This window comes from Chelonoidis abingdonii, chromosome 14 (assembly GCF_003597395.2).
Source record: "Chelonoidis abingdonii isolate Lonesome George chromosome 14, CheloAbing_2.0, whole genome shotgun sequence".
Classification (NCBI taxonomy): domain Eukaryota; kingdom Metazoa; phylum Chordata; order Testudines; family Testudinidae; genus Chelonoidis; species Chelonoidis abingdonii.
This window is the reverse complement of record NC_133782.1, coordinates 27273211-27294387: the sequence shown is the minus strand read 5'-3', so window position 1 is coordinate 27294387 and position 21177 is coordinate 27273211. Positions and strand designations below refer to the sequence as shown.

At 47.1% G+C, this 21177-nt stretch overlaps 1 protein-coding gene across 4 annotated transcripts in view; it reads left to right on the top strand.

The window, feature by feature from the left end:
- Positions 1-21177, top strand: part of RALY (RALY heterogeneous nuclear ribonucleoprotein) — a 313721-nt gene that overhangs the window by 264575 nt on the left and 27969 nt on the right. For all 4 annotated transcript variants that reach the window (XM_075072316.1, XM_075072313.1, XM_075072315.1 and 1 more), the window contains exons 3-4: positions 8783-9047; positions 19629-19701. In XM_075072316.1, the coding sequence (XP_074928417.1) occupies positions 8792-9047; positions 19629-19701 (329 nt within the window). In that variant the 5' untranslated portion in view covers positions 8783-8791. The remainder of the gene's footprint in view (positions 1-8782; positions 9048-19628; positions 19702-21177) is intronic.

Genomic DNA, 21177 nt, shown 5'->3' with positions numbered 1-21177 from the left:
ATCAGAAATTTTACTTAGATAGCAAAAGTACTGAATTATAACAATAAATACAAAAAAAATCAACAAGATGTTTGGATGGGTCATAAACCCTTCTGCAATCTCTAGCTATTGGGAGTTAAGAAGAAACTTTCCCTGGGTCCAGGCTATCATATAGCAACCTGCAGCAGGATTCCTTGCATCTTCCTCTGGAACACATATAGCACTACTGTGAAGTGTAAGTACTCCACTTCCCCAGGACGCAGTAGCTATATCGATAGGAGAAGCCCTCCCATTGACAAGTGCAATCCACACCAGGAATTTGGATGGTATAACTGTGTCGCTCAGGGGAATGGATTTTGTGTGACATAGTTACACCGACATAAGTCTGTAATGTAGACCAAGCCTATGAAACATCAGGTACTGGCCACTGTCAGAGACAGAAACCTTATCTGGCTGGATCATTGATCTGATCCAGTCTGGCTGTTCCTATCTTCCTAGTTAATGCTGGTGTAGGCCATCTGTAGGCTGAGACCACCCCCACCCACCCCTCCAACTCACTCAGCAGCTGCCAAGCAGTAAGGAACATTCTGAGGCAAGGCAAGCTTGCTTTCCTGGGATAAAGAATGTGACAGAGAGAAAAGCCATTCATACTGGAGCTGCAGCGGCATTAAGACAGTAACCTCCCTCCTTCCGTGGAGAGTGCCTGAGCACATGCTAGTCCCTGTGGCCCTTTGTGCTCCCCAGTCCCTAGCAGAGGAAGTCCTATTGATCAGCAGTCCCACTCCTTGGGATTTCTGGCATGTGGGGAAAACTCTTTCTCTCCCTGCAGTTGCCAAAGGCATTTTCCTAAGGCAGGACCTTTTATCAGAGGCCAGAGGCAAAAAAAGGCTGATCGACTAACTAGTCCGAATCACTGAGAGAAGTATCAGCATCTTCCCTTCAATTCTCCAGGAATCCTAGATGATGGCTAATAACCAAGCCCTGCTTTGCTTAGGGCAGAGGAGCTAAAACCTACAGTTCACAGGCAGAGCGCCAGCCGATAGTGGAGAACTAAGTGAATTCAAATTCTTCACCCTAGGGACTGGTTTTCCTCTCACATACATGGGGTAAGTCAAAAGTAACTCCATTGACTCCAGTTTCGTGCTGGTTTAAGTGAAATCAGAATCAGGCTCTAAGCCTGGAGTATGCAAAGAGTAAAGACAACGGGGTGTATTCCAGGACTCCAAGCATTCGATTTGGAAGGCAGCAGAAGCAGGAGAAGGCCTGAGGACCCAAATTTTCCAAAGGAGCCTCAGTGGCTGCTCAGCACGATCTGAAAAGCAGGCCCTAGATATCTCAAACTGGGCCCCCAGAATTGATGAGCACTTGAAAAGTTTGGCCCTTAAAGTCTCTATTCCTCAGTTTCCCCAAGTCTGCTGTGCTGATGATATCCTGAGTAAAGCACTGTGAGAACTTTGACACCTCTGCGTAAGCTCAAAAGCTCGTCCCTCTCTCCAATGTTGGGGAATTATAGCAAAGGGATAAATAATGAGACAGAAAATACCATATTGCCTCTATATAAATTCATGGTATGCCCACATTTTAAATATGCATGCAGTTGTGGTCGCCCCATCTCAAAAAAGATATATTGCAATTGGAAACGGTTCAGAAAAGGGCAACAAAAATGATTAGGGGTATGGAACAGTTTCCATATAAGGAGAAATTAATAAGACTGGAACTTTTCAGCTTGGATGACTGAGGGGGGATATGATAGAGGTCTATAAAATCATGACTTGTGTGGAGAAAGTAAATAAGGAAGTGTTATTTACTCCTTATCATAACACAAGAAGTAGGGGGCACCAAATGAAATGAGTAAGCAGCAGGTTTAAACAAACAAAAGGAAGTGTTTCTTCACACAACGCCCAGTCGACCTGTGGAACTATTTGCCAGTGCATGTTGTGATGACCAAGACTATAATGGGGTTCAAAAAAGAACTAGATACGTTCATGGAGGATAGGTCCATGGCTATTAGCCAGGATAGGCAGGGATAGTGTCCCTAACCTCTGTTTGCCAGAAGCTGGGAATGGGTGACGGGATGGATTATTTGATGATTACCTGTTCTGTTCATTCCCTCTGGGGCACCTGGCATTGGCCACTGTTGGAAGACAGGATTCTGGGCTAGATGGACCTTTGGTCAGACCCAGTATGGCCACTCTTATGTTCTTAAAGAAAACAAACCTTTGGATATTTTAAGCTCCAAGAGTGAAAAGAGAAATGTAATCATAGCAAACCCAAACCATGTCCAGCTTGTCAAAAGTGGAATCTAGCAGGTATAGTGTTTCCAATCTTAGTGTTGAGTTAATAGAATCATAGAGGGTAAAGGAGGAAATGATGTATTAAGCCACCAAGTGCCTCCCACTGCTCCCAGTAAAGGATTGTTCCTTATGCCATATTTCCAAGCCTTGGTATAATACGGTTTTAAATGACGAAAGGACTGGACCGTCTCTTCCTTTGTGCTTTTAAAATTAAAGGGCTAGGTCAGGAGTGTTTGTCAACATAGGAAGAAGAAGGAAGCGTGACCGTGTGGAGCTGGTGGGCTCTGCTAAGCAGGTGCTGCATTTTGGCAGAGGCAGCTGCATTTCAGCGGAGGTTGATGTCTCATTTGTAGCAGTGCGTTTGGTTTGGAAAGTGCTTTGGGAGGAAAGGGGCTATGTCCGTGTAAAATCACCAGTCTGGCACACGCAGCAAGGGTACATTTCCTCTCCTCCGAACTCTAAAGTGAAATTCTGAGACAGAGATTTCATGTTCCATCTCTCTGAGCTAGCTTTTCCCATGGAAGTAGCATACAATATGTATGAAACCTGCAGTAATATGTTCCCCAAAATCAAACCTGCTTCTGGAAAGAAGGAGAGAAAAATCAGGCTATCACCAGACTGCTGTCATCTTTTTATGTGCTCAGCAACCACCCGCAACAGGCGTGATGTCAGGCAGATAGAGCAGGACTAGAGATTTAATTTCACAGAGCTGTCAATTCAGCCTTCCCCCTTGTTTTGAGAGATGAGTCCTTTTCTCAGCTGCTGTCTCTGGAATACCACGGGCAAGGAAATCGGAGCAGCATGGCTTAGGGTTATGGAAAATGGGTTGGAGTTAGTTAATAGCCAAGTCACTGAGTGGCTGACAGCCTGTCTGTTCCCAAGGTAACAGTGACACCTGCTGTTCATCGACAACTCGGCTAGTTTCTGCGCTAGGCATTTAGGGAGATTGAATTCACAAGCTCTGCCACTGAAATGTAAAAGCAGGACTAGAGAAACATCAGACTGCCTGAGGCAGCAGAACAGGGAGTTTGACACCTAAATGTCATCATCTGCAGCCACAAAACTGAGCTCCTGGCTGATTGCAAGTGCAAAACCCTGGGTGCAAGCGCTGACTTTTATTTATTTTGAGCAATATAAACATTTTTAAAAGGTGCTTGCCGTGCATTAAAGATACAGCCGTAATGGCAGGAGCTGGACTGAGATCACTTTACAAACGGGGCCCTAGAACTTTCATTAAATACCAGCAGGTAAAAGCTTTTCTATATTATTTGTAAAGCTTTGATTTATGAATAAAAATGGATTTCAATATTGAACTAGATTCCCCACCAGAGCATCTCACTGAAACCCTAAGTGCTAGACTAGAATCCTGGTAAGCACAATATAGCCAGCAGCAGTTCTCCCATGGCTGGGGCAGAGTCCTCTCCCTCACAGACAGCCTCTGAACCCTGCAATCTGGGGAGACACGATCCCCACTCTATGACACTGAGCGTGATGATGTACAGAGGGTCTGCTTGCTCTGTGCTTGTTGGGAACTGGCTTTCCTTTTTAAGACCATTTTTCATTTTTTCTAAATGTATTTAGTGTTGGCAAAACTCTGCAGGGTGCAAAACTGACATCTCTGGAGACTGGAGTCCTCAGGGCAGGAACAGCACAGGCAGCTGCCATATAATCTTATATCGACTCCATCCCCCCCAACCTGCCTGAGTCCTGCTGTGGAGGGACCAACTCTTGGGCTGGGAGAGGATTTCAGAGGTCCATGGCACATTGAACTCTTGATCTTTCTGAGGAGACTGGCACTGCGAGGCAAGCGGTGACAACTGCTGTTAACACCTACCCACTGGGAAACAAACTTCAGTCACCAACTCCTTCCAGGTGGGCCACTGAACAGCAGTAGACTATGGTAACCGCTTTCCACAAACCCTCACTCACAGGTAGCCTAATGTCAGGGAAGTGCATCAATCACGGTTTCTTTAGGATGAAATTCACCCTTATGCGGAGCATCCACACGAGGCCTATTCACACTTAGCTCAAGAACATGGTGCCTAGGCCTCATGCTACCCTTTGCAGACGGGTGAATTTCACCCTTGGTGACCAAAACCCATTAGCCAGTGAAGCAACATTGTGGTATTGTTTTTATTCCATGCTGCACATTTTTATGTAGCTGAAATTGCTACTTGTCTGGACCTGCAAGAAGAAAGCTGTTGTTTTGTGGTATGAGCTATAATTCACCAGGAACTGAGTGAAGGCCAACAAATTCACTGGGGCTTTTTACAAGTGACCAGGAGGGGTTTGCAATCAATCAGCTCAGAGCCAGATGAAAAGAGAAGCTCCTGGAGCGAGAAATGGCTCCGCTCCATACAGGGTGTCACAGGAATAAGGCTGACAAGACAGAATGGAAATATATCAAATGCTGAAATTCAAGAATATCTGAGACAGAGATTGTAATGAGGACATGGCACCCGATGCAGATGTGCTGGGGAAGCAACAGATGAATCAGTGACATGTTCACCCCAAATCAAAAAGAGCATTGCAGACTATCAGGCAGCCCCAGCCCATGGCCTGTGTGTGAGGGTAGTTAGCTAACTGGGCTCATCACAGGGACTTGTTTCTAGCCTCAAGAAAATTCAGAGTAGAACTTTGCAAAATATATATTACAAACCCCCAAAGCAAGCCAAACATCCCAGGTCTCATGACAAACTCAGCCAAAGCTTTGTAAGGCAAATCGAGACCCAGGGCATCAGTCTTGATTCAGCATAAATTTAAGCACATGCCTAACTTTCCCTACTCAGATGCTTCAGCAGCCTGCTGATTTGGGGCCAGAGCGACAAGGGGCTGAGCTGTGATTTCAAAACCATGCAAAACTTGTTATGAATTCAGCTGATGCCAGGCATTTTTGACTGGGTTGCAGTTTGTGTTCAATGAAATCCAAACCAAATCAAATTTCAAAGGGGCCACGACTGACGGGATGGGAAACCAAAATAAACCAATAACCCCATTATAGTCTAAATTCTACCACAGGGATAGGCAACCTTTGGCAAGTGGCGAGGGCCGAGGGATGTACTGGCCGCCGCTTCCTGCCACCCCCATTGGCCTGGAGCAGCGAACCACGGCCAGTGGGAGCTGCGATTGGCTGAACCTGCGGATGCGGCAGATAAACAAACTGACCCGGCTGGCCAGTGTGCTTACCCTGGCAGGCCGCATGCCAAAGGTTGCCAATCCCTGTTCTACCATCTATCCTTTGAATTCACAAATTATTTACTACAACCAGTAGTTTTGGCTTCCAAGCAGACTGCCCTATCAGCCAAGTCACTGGGATGTATTACAAGAGTGTGCAAATATGTTCAGTTCCTGTATTTTTTCCCAGGCAGCTACTTATATCCACTGGGGGAGGGGTTCTCTTTATGATGCAAAAAATATGGATAAATGTAAAAATCTATCTATCTGTCTTTCCCCATATACACATTACTGTCTGTCTATTTATCCCCATATACACCATGCTTTCTGTCTGTCTATTTTTGTCTTTATACCATGATCATCATTTTGGTATCTGAGCTCCTTACAAGAACGCGAGCAAGCAGTGAAGGAACTGTCACGGTGTGGAGAATGCCTGGTGTGATGCTGGTGTGCGCTTTACCCAAATAACATACGCACAACTGGATTACTAGCTAACTCTTATATTTCACCTGGCTAGGAATCGGGACTCAGACAGTTTTACATTCACAGGATTCGGAAAGGGAAAAAGACTGGCCCCTGTGCTATGAGAAGCAACTGAACTCACTGATGGACATTTAATACATTGTGCAGAGGTGTCTGACTCCTCTGGGTCAGGTTAAGACTGACCCTTGTGGAGAGAGGTGGCTCCTGTCTGTTGCACACGTCACACAGGGGCTTGTAACAAGCAGAGTCTCTCCACTTCAGGGCGTGCAGACTCACATCACTGCAAATTGGATGGGGAAGGAGGAGGGTCCACTGCCCTGTTCCCTCCCCTTCACATCAGCCACAGAGCTGGCTGGGAATGCCTTAGGCTACATCTACACTACGCACCGTTTTGGCGCGTTAAAATCGATTGCTCGGGGTTCGATATATCGCGTCTGGTCTAGACGGGATATATCGATCCCAGAGCGCGCTTAGATCGATTCCGGAACTACACCAAAACAAACGGAGTTCCGGATTCGACATGGCGAGCCGCGCACATCGATCCCGCGCGGTGAAGACGGGTGAGTAAATCGATTTTAGATATTCGATTTCAGCTACGCTATTCTCGTAGCTGAAATTGCGTATCTAAAATCGATTTTCGCGCGTAGTCTAGACGGGGCCTTAGAGAGCAGGTTTCACACCCTCAGTTCAGGTCTGTGCCTAGATGACACAATCTAGTCCTAGTTGTGCCTCCAGAGACATTTAAATACTGTGCAAAACCTGCATTGGATAGTCTGTGTGACTGGCAGGACTCACCTGGTAGCTGAGTCAATTAGGAGAATCCAAGGGGATTTCAGCACACAGTGAGTATGTGGTCAAATCTCATAATTTGCTCTGCTGAGCGATTCCAGCTGTGGTATGGAATGCCTGTGTATTATTCCAGCTACAGGATCCGAGAGTGGAGCACTTAACTTCACTCTGTTCAGCACGTGAGGACTCAGGGCAGGGATCGCATGGCAGAAAGGAATTATGCCAAAGGAGAATGGACAGTTTAACGTTTGCCTGCAAAAACCCACATGTAGGGACCTAAATAAGTGGCCCCTCCATAGATGCATGAGAGGGCGAGGTCACAGCCCCCTCCTCTCCAGAGCATCCCTTTGAGAGCACTCAGAAACCAACCCTTGGAGTTTCATTTTGAGCTAGTTGTGGAAAAGCTGCAGTGACTTTTTCTTTAAGTGACTTGAAATCAGACTCAGAGTGCAGGGCAACAGAATCCTGCAATGAGATCTTTCATTATTTTTAATTATTGTTATTTTTATTTTAAATAATTTATAAACCATCAAATATGCAAAGTAAAGTGAAGAAAAACTAAATCAGGACACACACAGACATCGTGAGGAGGTATTCACAACATCACAGACCCTGTTCCCGTGGTTACCAAAAGCCAGAGGAACCTCCTGATGTCCCTGTATAGTCTTTATAGATGAAAGAAAGTGAGTCAGATGACGGATACGTTTTATCTAAAATGCCCAGATTATAGCTTGTAGCTCTGATAACTAGTATCAAACCTTTAGTCTAGGAAATGACACTTGCAGGATCTTACACACAAAACAATCTCACTCTGGAGCAAATTGAAATATTCCTGGCACAGGCCTAGGTGACTGATTTTTAATCCCTGATCCTGAGAAGCATTGAATAACCAGAACTCAGTCAACTCCAGTGAGAGCTGCAGGCGTTCAGTGCTTTTTCGGATGCACTCAGGCCGTGTCTACACGACGCGTGAAAATCGATTTTAGATACGCAATTTCAGCTACGAGAATAGCGTAGCTGAAATCGATTATCTAAAATCGATCTACTCACCCGTCTTCACCGCGCGGGATCGATGTGCGCGGCTCGCCATGTCGATTCCGGAACTCCGTTGGTTTTGGTGGAGTTCTGGAATCGATGTAAGTGCGCTCAGGGATCGATATATCGCGTCTAGATGAGACGCGATATATCGATCCCCGAGCAATCGATTGTAACGCGCCGATACGGCGCGTCGTATAGACGTGGCCTCAGAGTCTACTTCAGACTTCTGTAAACACTTGCACTGGAGGAAAAATGAGCCATACCCTGATATTGGTTTTAGTGACACCAGCTCAGCGCTGAGCTGGCACTGGTTATGTTGACTTTGTGTTGTAGAAAAGAAAATGAAAGGTAAAGTCTGGCTGCCTGCTCTGTTTGGCTTTCTAATGCAAAGTACAAAGCTGTTCAGATTGATCTGGGAAAGTGAATAATGTATGAGTCAGGAGAGATAGTGGGAAATGTGAATCTTACATGTCCAATGGTGTTCCAAGGCAGGCACCGCATTGCATATTGAGAATAGCTTACAGTACTACTATGCATTTTCAGGTGCAGTCTATGTGGCAGACAAAAGCATCCTGCTGAATAGTGTAGTTCTACAGCAGCTCAGCAAAATATCCACTGCAGACAATAGGCTGACGTTTCCATTGAATGAGAAAGACCAGAACTGGGTGAAAGGAATGGCATAGGGACAATCTACTCCACCCACAGGGAACTGGAGTAATCAAAGTTTACATGGGTGGGACCAGGTGGCGGGGTTGTCACATGCAAACCCCTCAAATGCAATTCCGAGGTGCAGAACTGCAGCATAGCCTCTTCCTTCTGCAGCTGTTATTTCAGCCATGGATCTGGGGGCACCTGCAGTCCCCACAAACTGCTGCATGAAGTGGTGGAGTTGTTTATCGGTTTGCAGTGTGACCAAGGGTTGTAATCCCAAACTCCTTCTCTCTCTGCCCCCCATTTTTATTACATTCATGTTGTTCCCTCTAGCATGTCACACCCTTCCTGACTCTCCTGACTTGTTTTCCCAGGTGTTCAAGATGTCATTGAAGGTGCAGACAAGCAACATCACAAACAAGAACGACCCCAAGTCCATCAACTCCAGAGTCTTCATTGGGAATCTCAACACAGCCGTCGTCAAGAAATCAGATGTGGAGACCATTTTCTCCAAGTATGGCAGAGTGGTGGGCTGCTCCGTTCACAAGGGCTATGCGTTCGTACAGTACTCAAATGAGAGGCATGCACGGGCTGCTGTCCTGGGGGAGAATGGACGAATACTTGCTGGGCAGACGCTGGGTAAGGAGTTCTCATGTCCTCTTTCTCCTCCTTGTTGTCAAGGCACAAACTCGTGTCATGAGCTGCAGCTGCAGAAGCTGTTAGAGGGGAGATCTGAAAGCACAGGCCCATGAACAATCACATGTCTTCCTTTAATACATTTCTTTACTGTAGCTGATGTTAAATAACCTCTGCATAGCATATGCAATTCATTCTACATCTGTCAGGGAGTTTGCCTGGAGAAAAATAGATGTTCTCAATCCATGTGTGTGTCATTTAGAATCTATCTGTATTTATTTTATTTTATTTATCACAGTGGGTGGGCAATAGAGTTTATAAGTCATAGAAGCAATAGGCCTTGTTATTATTATTTATATTCTGGTCACACCTAGACGCCCAAACTCAGATCAGGGCTCTGTTGTGCTAGGCACTCTACATACATCAAGTGAGCTGTCCTGAACTGCTCAGAAACTAAACTGAGAAAGGGTGGGATGGGAAACACGGATACAGATAAGTAAAGTGACTCACCCAAGGTAATATAGGAGATCAGTGGCAGAGACAATCATACAGCAGGTCAGCAAAACGCATTATGTTAGCCAATAACATGCAACAGAGCCCCACATGAAGGCTGTTGTCCTGTCCTGTGACATTTGTTAAGAGTCCTTTTCAGGAGCAGCCTTGAGGAACTGCAGGATCCGCTCTATGTGTAGATCAACATAATGTGGACAATCTGTTGCATACTAAGGGTGACTATCTTTGATGAGTTCTTAGGTGACTAACATTGATGTTGCTGTTCTACAAGAAACTTATGCTGCGGAGTCGGAGCAAGCTGAAAGATACTAAATGTATGACTATGAACTCATTGCACTATGAACAACACGAGGTACAGCCTTGCCACATCCATCAGCCCTGGTCCTAAAAATGTTGCAGTCCTGGAGGAATCCAAGACGAGGGGAAACTCTATTGCTGCAATAAGAATCAGAGAACCGACTGACCATAACAAGCCTCCAAATCTTGAATGGCAGGAGCCCACATCACCATCTTTTCCCCACCCACCTGTGTACCCTGGTGACTTTAATAGCCACCACTCGCAATGGGGCTATAGCAGAAATGATACAGCTGGTGAGCAACTCACAAACTGGGCCTCATTTGTAGATGTCTACCTTCTTTACAACCCTAAACAAGTAGGGAATTTTCACTCAGCCACTAAACAAAACCCAGCCCTCTGTTTTCTGATGAAGGACAATATTGATATCCCCCTGCAAGCTTTACAAACAGTGCTTGGAAACTTTCCATGCAGCCAACACCACTCCACCATTATGCAGGTCAGCTGCGGAGTTCTGCTGTTTGAATCAATGCTGAAATGGTGCTAGAATTTCTGCAAAGCAAACTGGGTTGCATGCAGGGCTTTGGAGCAGAGCCCAGAGCTGGAGCGCAGAGCAGCTCCGGAGCAATGAAGCTGCAGGTTTTTGCCTGGAGCTGGAGCGGAGCCAGAGCACAGCTCCAAAGCCCTGGTTGCATGTACCACAGCAGTTAAAGACAGGATGCACCATATCTAGTTTTTCCTAAAATATTATGACCTTGTTCACCTTCTTATCAAAGCAGCTGTGAAACACATTTCTCGTGGCTATGGCGAGGTCTGCACTCCTTGCTGGCAGCCGGAGACAGAGGCACTCTTTAAAAAGTGTGAGAAGAGCAGTGATCCGGATGCAGCAAAAGCACTAATAGAAGCGTTGAACTCTGTGTGCCTGAGAAGATGGAATGAGACAGTGGAGGGTCTTGACTTCACTCATTGCAGTCGCAAAGCTTGGGCAGTCCTCCATGTGCTTGGAGTTGCTGACCGACCAAAATACCATCAATCGAAAATGATGGCTAATGCTATCACCTCACACCTTCTTTGGAATTCAGCGACCAGAACTGACAAACTAACTGGACAGAAGGTTCAGAGAGAGCACTTTCGAATGTCTGACAAAGCCTCGGCACTTCACTCTCAGCCCCAGACACTAGAGAAGAAATAATCACCACATCATCACTAAAAATGAGAAAGCTTCTGGCAAGGATGATATATCCCAAATTCCTCAAGAATTTGGAAGCAAAGAGAAGAGAATAGTTGGCAGATGTATTCACTGCCATATTTTTGACCGAAAAGATCCCAAAATACTGGTGTGAGGTGATAGTCACTGACATCACAAACATGGGAAACCAGCTGTGGCCCAATATCACTCCTCTCCATAATTCACCAGTTAATGGATAGGGTTTCACTGGCCTTCTCACTCCTATGTTTGAGGCCATCCTGCCAAAGCAATAGGCTGGTTTCAAACTGGGACGAAGTTTCTGCGATTAGGTTCTCACCATTACTGGTCACACTGAGGCTAGCTTCAGATGGAATCTAAAAACTGGACCCGTGCTGATAGATTTCTCCACTGTGTACAACATGGTATGGAGATATGGGCTATCGCTCAAGGCATCAAAGGCTATCAGATGCCATAGCACTATACGACTCCTGGCCACTATGTTGAGCAACCATAGATACCATTTCCTGTTCAGTGGGTATATCAGCAAAGTATGCAACCTCTGTGATAGTCTACTTCAAGAATCTGTGCTGGCTCCTTCACTATTTGACATCTCTACATTAGCAACTTACCTGATAAAACTTGGCATAAATTCATCTGTGCCAGTGGTGTTGCTGTTGTGCCACAAGGCAAAGACCTTACCACCATCAGCAACATCCTCTCCACCAACCTCAGTACTGGAAACTCCATCCCAGTGCCTCCGAAACCCTGCTAATAGCCTTTCACCGAAACAACAAAGCTGTCAAGGAACCACTTCATGTCTCCTTTCTCAGTCAGCAGTCTGAAATGAGCCCTGAAGTACTTGAGTGTAACCTTGGATAGAAGTCTGACTTCTAAAGATGTGAAAAAGTAAAAGCAAGGACTACCCTTGTCCAAAAACTCACACACACAATATGGGCTGCCAATGCACACACACTTCAAATAGCAACTCTTGACTGGTGTACCTGCCTGCTAAATATTGCACACCAGTCTGAGCAGGCAGCTCACATACCAGTTTTCCGGACAAGCAGCTCAATGCTGTGATGAGTATTACACCTGGAACATATAAATGAACACCCATCCAATTGTTGTCCATTCTGGCACATATACCCCAACCCAAAATCTGGAGATACACATGCACATAGCCTGCGACTACAATGGAACCATGGCTGATGTGGATGTACCAATTCTTGAGCATCTCCAGAACTTTCCAAAGACACATCTGAAATCCCCCAAGCCTTCTTGGGATGAGGCTAAAGCTCTTAAAGCATCCTCTTCAATCCCAAGCGCACTGGAAAGAATTCTGGGATAATGCTAATATCTCAAACAAACACCTAATTGCTGACCCCTCAAAATAACTTCCAGGTTTCAGCCTACGCTGGAAGCAATGGCCTATACTGAACCATTTCAGAACATAACATGGCAAGTGCTGTCATCTCCTATACCTCTGGAAGAGGAGAGACAACACATAATGTGACTGGACAGCAGTCACAAGCTATGGACCACATTGTAAATCAGTTGCCACTTCGATCATTTGCTGGTGGCATTTCAGATTTACACCAAGACTCTTCCAAAGCTGCCTCCTGGCTCATTAATCTGGCCTTGGCTATCCCCTCTTGCCATTTGCGAAGTGGCAGAGCCAGGAATAGAAACTCGTTCTCCTGAGTCCCAGGCCTGCCCATTGGACCATGTTTCCTCTTGCAGGTGTCAATTTTTTCTTTAAAAACTTCCACTGGAGACCTGCCTGTTGTAGTTTTACTGATGGTGCCATAGCAGCCATGGGAGCCCTAGTGTAGTAAAGGCCCTAGCAGCCACTTGTGTTTTAAGTCATGCTGACCTGCTCTGACCAACTGATTGAAATGCCACCAGCTGGTCTAGGGTAGTGCTTCTGCCAGTGACAGACAGATGTGAAAGTCTTTATTCTTCTATTCTGTTCTATATAAGTCCCTATACAAGTTTGTCACCATAGCCTCTGAGCTTCTTCCAGCCGTTCATCAAGAAAAGTGACTGCACATCCGTCACAGGTTGTTTGTTCTCTCGTCCTCTCCCCAGAGGGAGAAGCATGTGCAGGGGAGCGTCTTGTTCTGGTAGTTGCTTTTTAAAAAAATAAATATACCTGTTGCTCTGTATTGATGTGACAGAAGGCAAGGTCAAAGAAATGCACTTGGCCTTGGAAAGGAAAGTGGTGAGAGTTGTGATGGTCCCTAATTCTAGAGGGAGTTCATGCCACAGTCTTGAACCATACCCAGAGAAAGTTCTGTCTCCCCCACACTGACAAGCTTTACTCTAGCCTATTACCAGTTGCCTGAGACAAACCATCCCCAGCTGCATCCTTATTTTGCACATTGCTCTGAAATGCCACATGCTGAGGAGCTCTTGTCACCAGGTACAAACTGAGAATTGGAGCTGCAGACAACATTCTTAATCAAAAATTGGCATTTCTGACCCTCCAGCAAGCGGGGGTTGTGCTGAGGGCACCAACAGTGCTAGACACCTAGTATAAGAAATTTGAAAGCCATCCTCACCTTGATCTGATTTGAGTATGACAATCTGAAATAAAAACTTGAATGCTGGATAAGTTTTAAAGAGGCTGCGTTGTTATTTACCCAGTGAAAGTCCATCTTGAGTTTGTTCAAGCAGGTAAATTTTGGCCTGCAATGGAAACTGCTTTTCATGAGTCTTCCCTTCAAAGCAGAAGGAGAATTGAAAGTCAGAGGTGAAATGCAGCTGCAGTGTCACTTACTCCCATTCCAGATGTCACCCCGATGGTCACCAGAACTCACAGTTGCATGGACAAGATCCTGTTGGGAGAGGGAGGTCATTCATGCATCGGAAGTAACCATTACATAGAATTTATTACAAATAGGCAAAAGTTGCCCAGCCATGCTTCCTGCAGGGAGGTCAGAGCAGAGAAGTGACTCACAAATTGGGACATTCCAGGGTTCCCTAGTTACTCTTCTCACTCAACGACTTCCCCATGGATCAGATCAGCCTGCAACTGAAAGGATGATTGTTATAGCTGGCAGCACTGCATGCTCCACCTAGGAATTGAAAACTGTCTCTCTCTTACCTCATCCCCACTAACAAGCTTTCTGCATCCAGAACTCAGCTGACAGTTCTTCAGACTCCAGCTCACTCCCCTTCCTTATCTGGGGACCATGGGAATCCTGCAAATTCACACACAGCAGGCTATGTAGAAAAGGAAGTGTAGTCCCATAAGACAGTGGGCCAGAGTCCCTGTCTGGTAGCTGCTCAAATAGCCCCCAAAGGGGGCTTCCAAAAAGGGGAGGTTGCAGCTGCTCAAATAGCCCCCAAAGCCTCTCCCCAACAGGTGAGCAGGGGTAGACAGGGAAGGCACCTGGCAGATGTTAATTAATAGCCTCTCCTGGCTTTCACGTTCCACGGGCATATGTCTGTAGAGCCCCAGGCAGATGATATAGCCTCCTGCCTCTGGCAGAGAGCAGCAATGCTATCACCACCTGCTTTCTCGCCAGGGGTGAATGCCTCATCTGGCACAGCTGGGAAGGACTAATTGCCGGTGAAATTCAGTCACCTCCTTGTGCCATCCATGCCCATTCCTAGACCTCCATAGATAGAGAGAAACTGACAACAAGGTGCAGGGCGGCACAGGACAGGTGATCTGTGCCCACCACCAGCACCACTTAGCTTGTCTTGGTTGCCACGTCCAGCCACCGTCCCCTTCCCTGCCCCTTCTCCTCTTTTTCTATGAGCGGTCCCTCCCACTTCCCCCGATCTTCTCATGTCACAATACACTGAGCCACGCTCAGGGGGAGGAGCATTGACTGGGAATTGTCTGAGTGCTGCCTCTTCAAAGGGTTTGTAATATTTTATTTTTTAGTGGTGGGGGGCAAAATTGGGGTGGGTTGAGGTTCAGGACCATCTCGATTCACCTACAAAAGTGAAACGACATCTCAAAGAAATCAGATCTTTGGTTCTCTAAACTTACACTCAGGCTGATATGACGTAGAAATGCGCCTGGAAGTCAAAGCAAGAGCAATCATTCTTGGCAAGTTTCCAGTACTGCCAACCCCAAGTGTTCAAAAACCACACAGGTCAAACCCCCAGAATCATGAGATTGGCTTAAAATCATGAGATTGTAAAACAGAAACAACGACGAAAACTTGGGGGCTCTGTTTATTTTCCTCTTTTTTTTCTTTTTTTTTAATTTTGAAGATGCACTCAGGTCACGTTTCAAGCTTTTCTCTGCAGCCACGAGGGCTACACATTTCTTTTTTCCCAATGAAAGCTGAGAATCTCACCTAATCACAAGACATGCTAAGAAATAGCACTATTACCAGACTCATGATAACGCGTGAGAATTGGCAACACTGTTAATTTAACAGCCACTGTCTCTGAGCCCGATGCTCCGCTGAGGTAAACTGGCAGAGCTTCAGCAGAGCTATGCTGATTACATCAGCTCAGGATCTGGCCCAGTTCGTTTTGGGATTTTTATCTCTGGCTGAGACCAGAAGCACCAATTAAAACAATTTCAAGCCTCGAAAAAGACTCGAAGTTTGAGTGGGAGATGAAGGTTCAGATCTGTTGTTATGTTTGATCAGATTGGTACCTCCATCCTTAGGGGGTCACCCAGGTGCACTGCTTTCTGAACAGCCTGGCCCATTTCCCATAATGACCGTCCTGGATTTGCAGGAAATACTGCAGGCACTCTATGAATGAAACACCCCTTCCTGGAGAGCAGGGTCTTTCCTGCCACCATTGTTCAGACAAGAACGGGAATTAGCACCAAAGAAGCTGTATTAAATGCTGTTGAAAAGCTCCGATATTCTGCATGTAATATCAGTGCTTCGGTGTCTGCCATTCTTGTCTGAGCTGCTACAGTATTCTGCTTATCCCCCTGGCACCTTTCAAGCCCCTCTCCAATAGATCATGTTTCAGTGGGTATAAAATGCATCCACTGTGATTCAGTCATGTTTCCCACCCACTTTTGCACATGGATAAGTGACTGCACAAGGCAGTGGAAAATTCAGGCCCATTTGTTTTAATTTATTTCATAATGTACTATATGTGTCTATTGACATGAATGAAACATCGACCTCCCATAGGCTCAGTGGTGCTGCAATACCAACCAACCCTTGTATCCCACCCCACAAGATGAAACAAACCTCCATAACCTTAGCCCAAGGTCAGACAAATGCTTCATTGAGTAGATGAGCCTGGCACTATACTCGAAACCCAATGGTGCGAAGTATTACAGGCCTTCGATTCAATAGGTCTGGCAAAACTAAGCACTCTGAAGGCCACCAAACAAAGGGTTTGGACACATGCCATCGAAAGCCTTTTGGCCAGTGAGAGTCCCCCAGTCAGAATGCCCACCCTCCAAGTTCTCAAGAGGGCAGATTTAGGGCTTACATGTTCGGACAACCCCATTTTGCATTTGGTTCTGTCTATGACTCTCATATGTTCTTGTGCAGCCATATTTTGTAAGTATAGCCTAGGCACTGCTTTTTCTGCGTTTATTAGCTCTGCAGCTTGCCTGGAGCTCCTGAAAATGATTCTATGTACAAGTTAACTTGAAATTCAGCTACTTGCGCGTTACTGTAAGCTCTTTATTTGGGCGGTAAGTTCCTCGGGGTGGGGCCGTGTATCCTTATTTATCCGTACATTACCTAGCACACTTTTTGCGCTATATAAATAATGGAAAAAAATAAGAATAGAAATTTAACTCGATCCTGACAAATTTAGTCTAAAGACACAAATGTTTCAAGATTTAGTTTCCTGCCAAACCTCGCTGGCATCAGCCGGGCTGCTCTAGTGACACTCATGCATATGGCAGCCAGTCCCATCCTGTTCCCACAGATCAGTAGTTTCTCACGCTTCCAGCTTTGCTGGGGGAAGGCTCCTTGCAGTCATATGAGCTGTATGCTTCTCCTCGCTGTCGTCATCCTGCTGGATCACCACCAGGAAAAAGGAGGTGGGAGGAGACAGCAGCACGAAGTAAGGGACCCAATACTGGCCCTAGGCAACCTCACCCTGCCGACAAGCTGCATTGGTTCCCCCATCACAGAGCATCAGTAAACATACCCCAGGCACCACAGTACTCACTCCTAAGAAGGCAGCCAGCATATGTTCACCCCTACGGCTACCCCTGCAGCTCCAGCTACTCTGCCATTCCCATCTACTCCATCACCCAAACGCCCAGTACTCCGAAGCACCCCACCCCCACCCGCAATGCCCCAGCAACCACCTATTCAGCTACCTCCCAGGGTCTCCAACCCAGCACCCACAGCCAGCCTGACACCCAGCTCCAACTTACCCCGCATCTGCAGCTACCAACCGTGCACCAGAGATGCCCCAGGGGTCATTCATTCCACTACCTCCCAGCCATCCCCCAGCTTCCTTGTCAGACTTGCCCACTGAGCTACCCTCCAACACCCAGCACCCAGAGGCCAAGCACCCACCGCTACCCCATCACTCGCTGCAGGTGTCCCAGTATTCAACCACCCCCGCAGCCTCCCACACCTGCCCAGCTACCTCCCAGGCTGCCTCCAGGCACCGTTCAGCACCTCTCCCCAAGCCACACACCCTTCCACCTACTGTACCACAGCTGCCAAGTTTTGTGCAGCTCCTCATCCTGGCCACGTCATTGCTTGGGGCAGGGTGTGTTGACCATAAGATGAAGTTTATGAATACAGGTAAATTGCTTGCAAATACCCAAATTAGCCCATTCAGTCACTTGCATAAATGGCATGTGTGAATCTGCACAAAATTTGGCGGCTATGCATCATTCACAGACGAGGGCTCCAGGCTCAGCTGTACCTTTGTGAGCCCCTGGGAGACCTATGCTATACCATACGCCACTCAGGGTATGTCTACATTACAAAACAAAACAGCAGCAAGTCTAACAGCCTGGGTCAACTGACCGGGGCTTGCACTACGGGGCTAAAAATAGCAGTATCAAGGGTCCCACCCAGGCTCTGAAATCTGGCAAAGGGGGAGTCTCAGAACCCAGCCTCCAGCCCGAGTAGAAATGTCTACATTACTAATTTTAGCCTCATAGTACAAGCCCCGGGAGCCTGAGTCAGTTGACCTGGGCTCTGTGACTCATGGGCACAAGGCTTTTTTTGCAGTGTAGACATACCAACAGAGAACTTAAAAGCGCAGCAGTTTTGTTGGCAGCATGGCCTAAGGATGACAAAGGGATGACTCAATAAATGTCCACAAGAATTGATTGTGTAAGCGGCAAGGAGAATTAGAAAAGGAATTGTTCAGGGTAGGCTACTCTTAGCCAATTTCACTTCCAGCATCTTGTCTTGTACACAAATTGTAAAATCTTTGGGATACAGACCTGTGTTTGTACAGCACCTAGCACAATGAGGTGCTGGCCCAGGACAGGGTTTCCCGACAGCGATGGTAATAAAGATAAGCTGTAATAGTAATGATAGATCCCCAGTGTGAATGAAACCCAGCAAACTTAGCACCGCTCCCCTGGGAGTGCTACACATGCTGTGTGTGCGTTCTCCCTCCGTCCCCTCCCCCCTCCAAGCATGTGCACATTGATCAAAAGCACTTCTCACCCTGCTATCTGGCTGCATTCCCTGGATTCAAAGGAGGGGACTGGCTGGCAGCACACTGGTTCTGGTGGGCACAAGTCATAAAGAACTGGGTGGGGGGAGTCCTGGGAAGCTCTGCTAGGCAGAAGAGAATTGCTCACTCCCAAGCTGGGAAAGTAGGACAGTGCAATATGTCACCGCTCTGATGGATTGTTTCTGTGCAGTTTTGTGTCTGTGCCCAGAGTTAGTTTGCTCAGGCTTTGCGCAGACATCATGAAATTGGCCATATCTCTCCACACTCACGTCCAATGCGCTCATTTAGCGTGGAGGTTCAGGACAGACATTTCCTCGGCAGATCAGAAAATTTCATTCTCACCATTGCTGGAATGAAACCTGCCTATGAGATCAGTTGGAGTGACTGCAGACATGCTTCTGCACCCTGTGCAGCTTTTAGAACAGACGAATCAGAGGAGACCTCAAAGGGGACTTCAGACCTTTCCTTTGTGTCCTATATTTAGCATTAATTTTATACTTGGAGGAAGAGAAATAAATTGCACCTATCAGCCAGCAGCAGGGAGGGGCTTACACATTTGGCGTGTTTCGTAAAGAGAGCACTGAATTCTCCTTGGAAGCCAATCCAAGAAAGGCATGAGCTGCAAGGGACATTAGGTGCCTGGATTAGCATGCATGCAGTAGGTTCTCTGATTAGAAGCTGATTGTTTGCCAGCTGCTTTAGGTAAGGGAAAAGAGGTTTGTGGAGAGAACGGCTGCTTTGGACATATGGACAAAGCCCAGCAGGAGTCTCATAATGCTAGCAGAGGCCGCAGAAGCTTAGCAAAACTGTTTGATTAGCACAATACACAGCTCCCTGCTAGGAGTCTGTATGGGCCGGTAATTGAACCATATGATGTGGGGATTGCATCTGTGTCAACAAGACGGCTGCATGTACTGAGAGAGTCAGCACTGTGTGAGATGAGTTTTATATGCTGACATTAATTCAGGGGTTTGATTCATTTCAGATATCAACATGGCAGGAGAACCTAAACCCAACAGACCCAAAGGGCTGAAGAGAGCAACCTCCGCCTTATATAGGTAGGTCTTCAGGATGTCACCTCCCCAGGGTGAGGCAGCAGGGGATCCCAACCAGGGCTGATATGTCACACTCCTCTGGACTCTCCGAGCTCCAGCTCCCGGCCTGTACCATAAATCTCAGTGCCAGGCCCTAATGCTGCCCACTACCCATTCAGTTCTTCCTGCTGCAATCCACCATGGAGCTGGGCTACTCTGAACCTCAGGCTTGTACCCGAAGCAGCCCAACCTCCACGGTAGGCTACAGTGAGCACAAGGGATGATGGGCCAAGGATGCTTGCTGGCATAGCCTAGGTTTGGCCAGACGATACAAGGGGGAAGCAACAGCTTTATGGGAGTCTTCACTGGGCCCCCCAGAAGGAGGGAATAAATGATCTATTCAGCTTTGACACAGCATGAGTCAAAAGAAAACAGCTGGCAAATTCAGAGGTTGCCATCCAGCACTGCTGGATCCTTAAAGCTTCGCTCGCTTTTGATACCCAACGCTCATGTTAATGAACCTTCCCTCCATGGCCTCCCCCAGCAACTTGCTTTCAAGTCGCATAATTGCTTTAAGCAAATCTTGGTGTTCTTTTCAGCAGCTGCTTTTCAGCCCTGCTTCCACACCTTGAAAAGCCTCATCTGGAGATGAAAGGGAAACAAGCCATTGTTCTGCCAATGGTTATCCCAGGGCTTTCGTCTTTGCCCAGATCAGGCACCTGGTGCAGTCTTTTGACAGTGGCTGCCAGCAGCCAGAGACACATCAAGTGCTGTAGGGCCTGCATTAAAGAGGGCAGGGGGGACATGGTAATCATTTCTGATAATGGCATGGAGACATTGGGGTGGGGGAGGGGACATTTCTGCTCTCTATCACAGTCCACTGAGGTTTTTCACTCCCAGAGTCATCAGGTCGGAGAGCACTGGATGGCCCGAGTGGGGTACAGAGCCTTTCACTGGACTATGCTGGCAGTGGCTGAAAGCCATGGCTGCAGGACGAGGGAGGAGGCTCTAGGAGCGCTTCTCCAGGTGGGTGGGCCAGTTTTAAAAAACATAGACAGAATGGTCCAAGGGAGTTAGGAGCAGCCCAGCTTTCACTGACTTTAATGGCATTTGAATGTCAGGCTCCATTCAGCCACTCTGAATATCCCAGGCTCAGCTCTGTCAAGCCAAACAGGTGCAGGCAGGAAGGAGGCAGCTGCAATGCTGCACCTTGCCAGTAGGGGCCACTCTGTCCCCCTGCCCAACCCCCATGCCCTGGCAGCTAAGAGTGGATGAGATGGATGCAGCCAGGGGGAGCCCAGCCATCAGCCAGTCACTCAGCCATCAGTCCTCCTCCTCTTCTTCCCTCCAGATGAGGAAGAGGGAGAATGAGAGACAGGGGTGAGGGGATGGACTATAAGGCCTTAAACAGTGGAGGGGGCTTTGCTGGAGAGATTTTGGAGAGGGGAGATGTGGGGGATGGAGGGACAGAGAGGACTTCAGAGTGGGAGACTGTGGGGC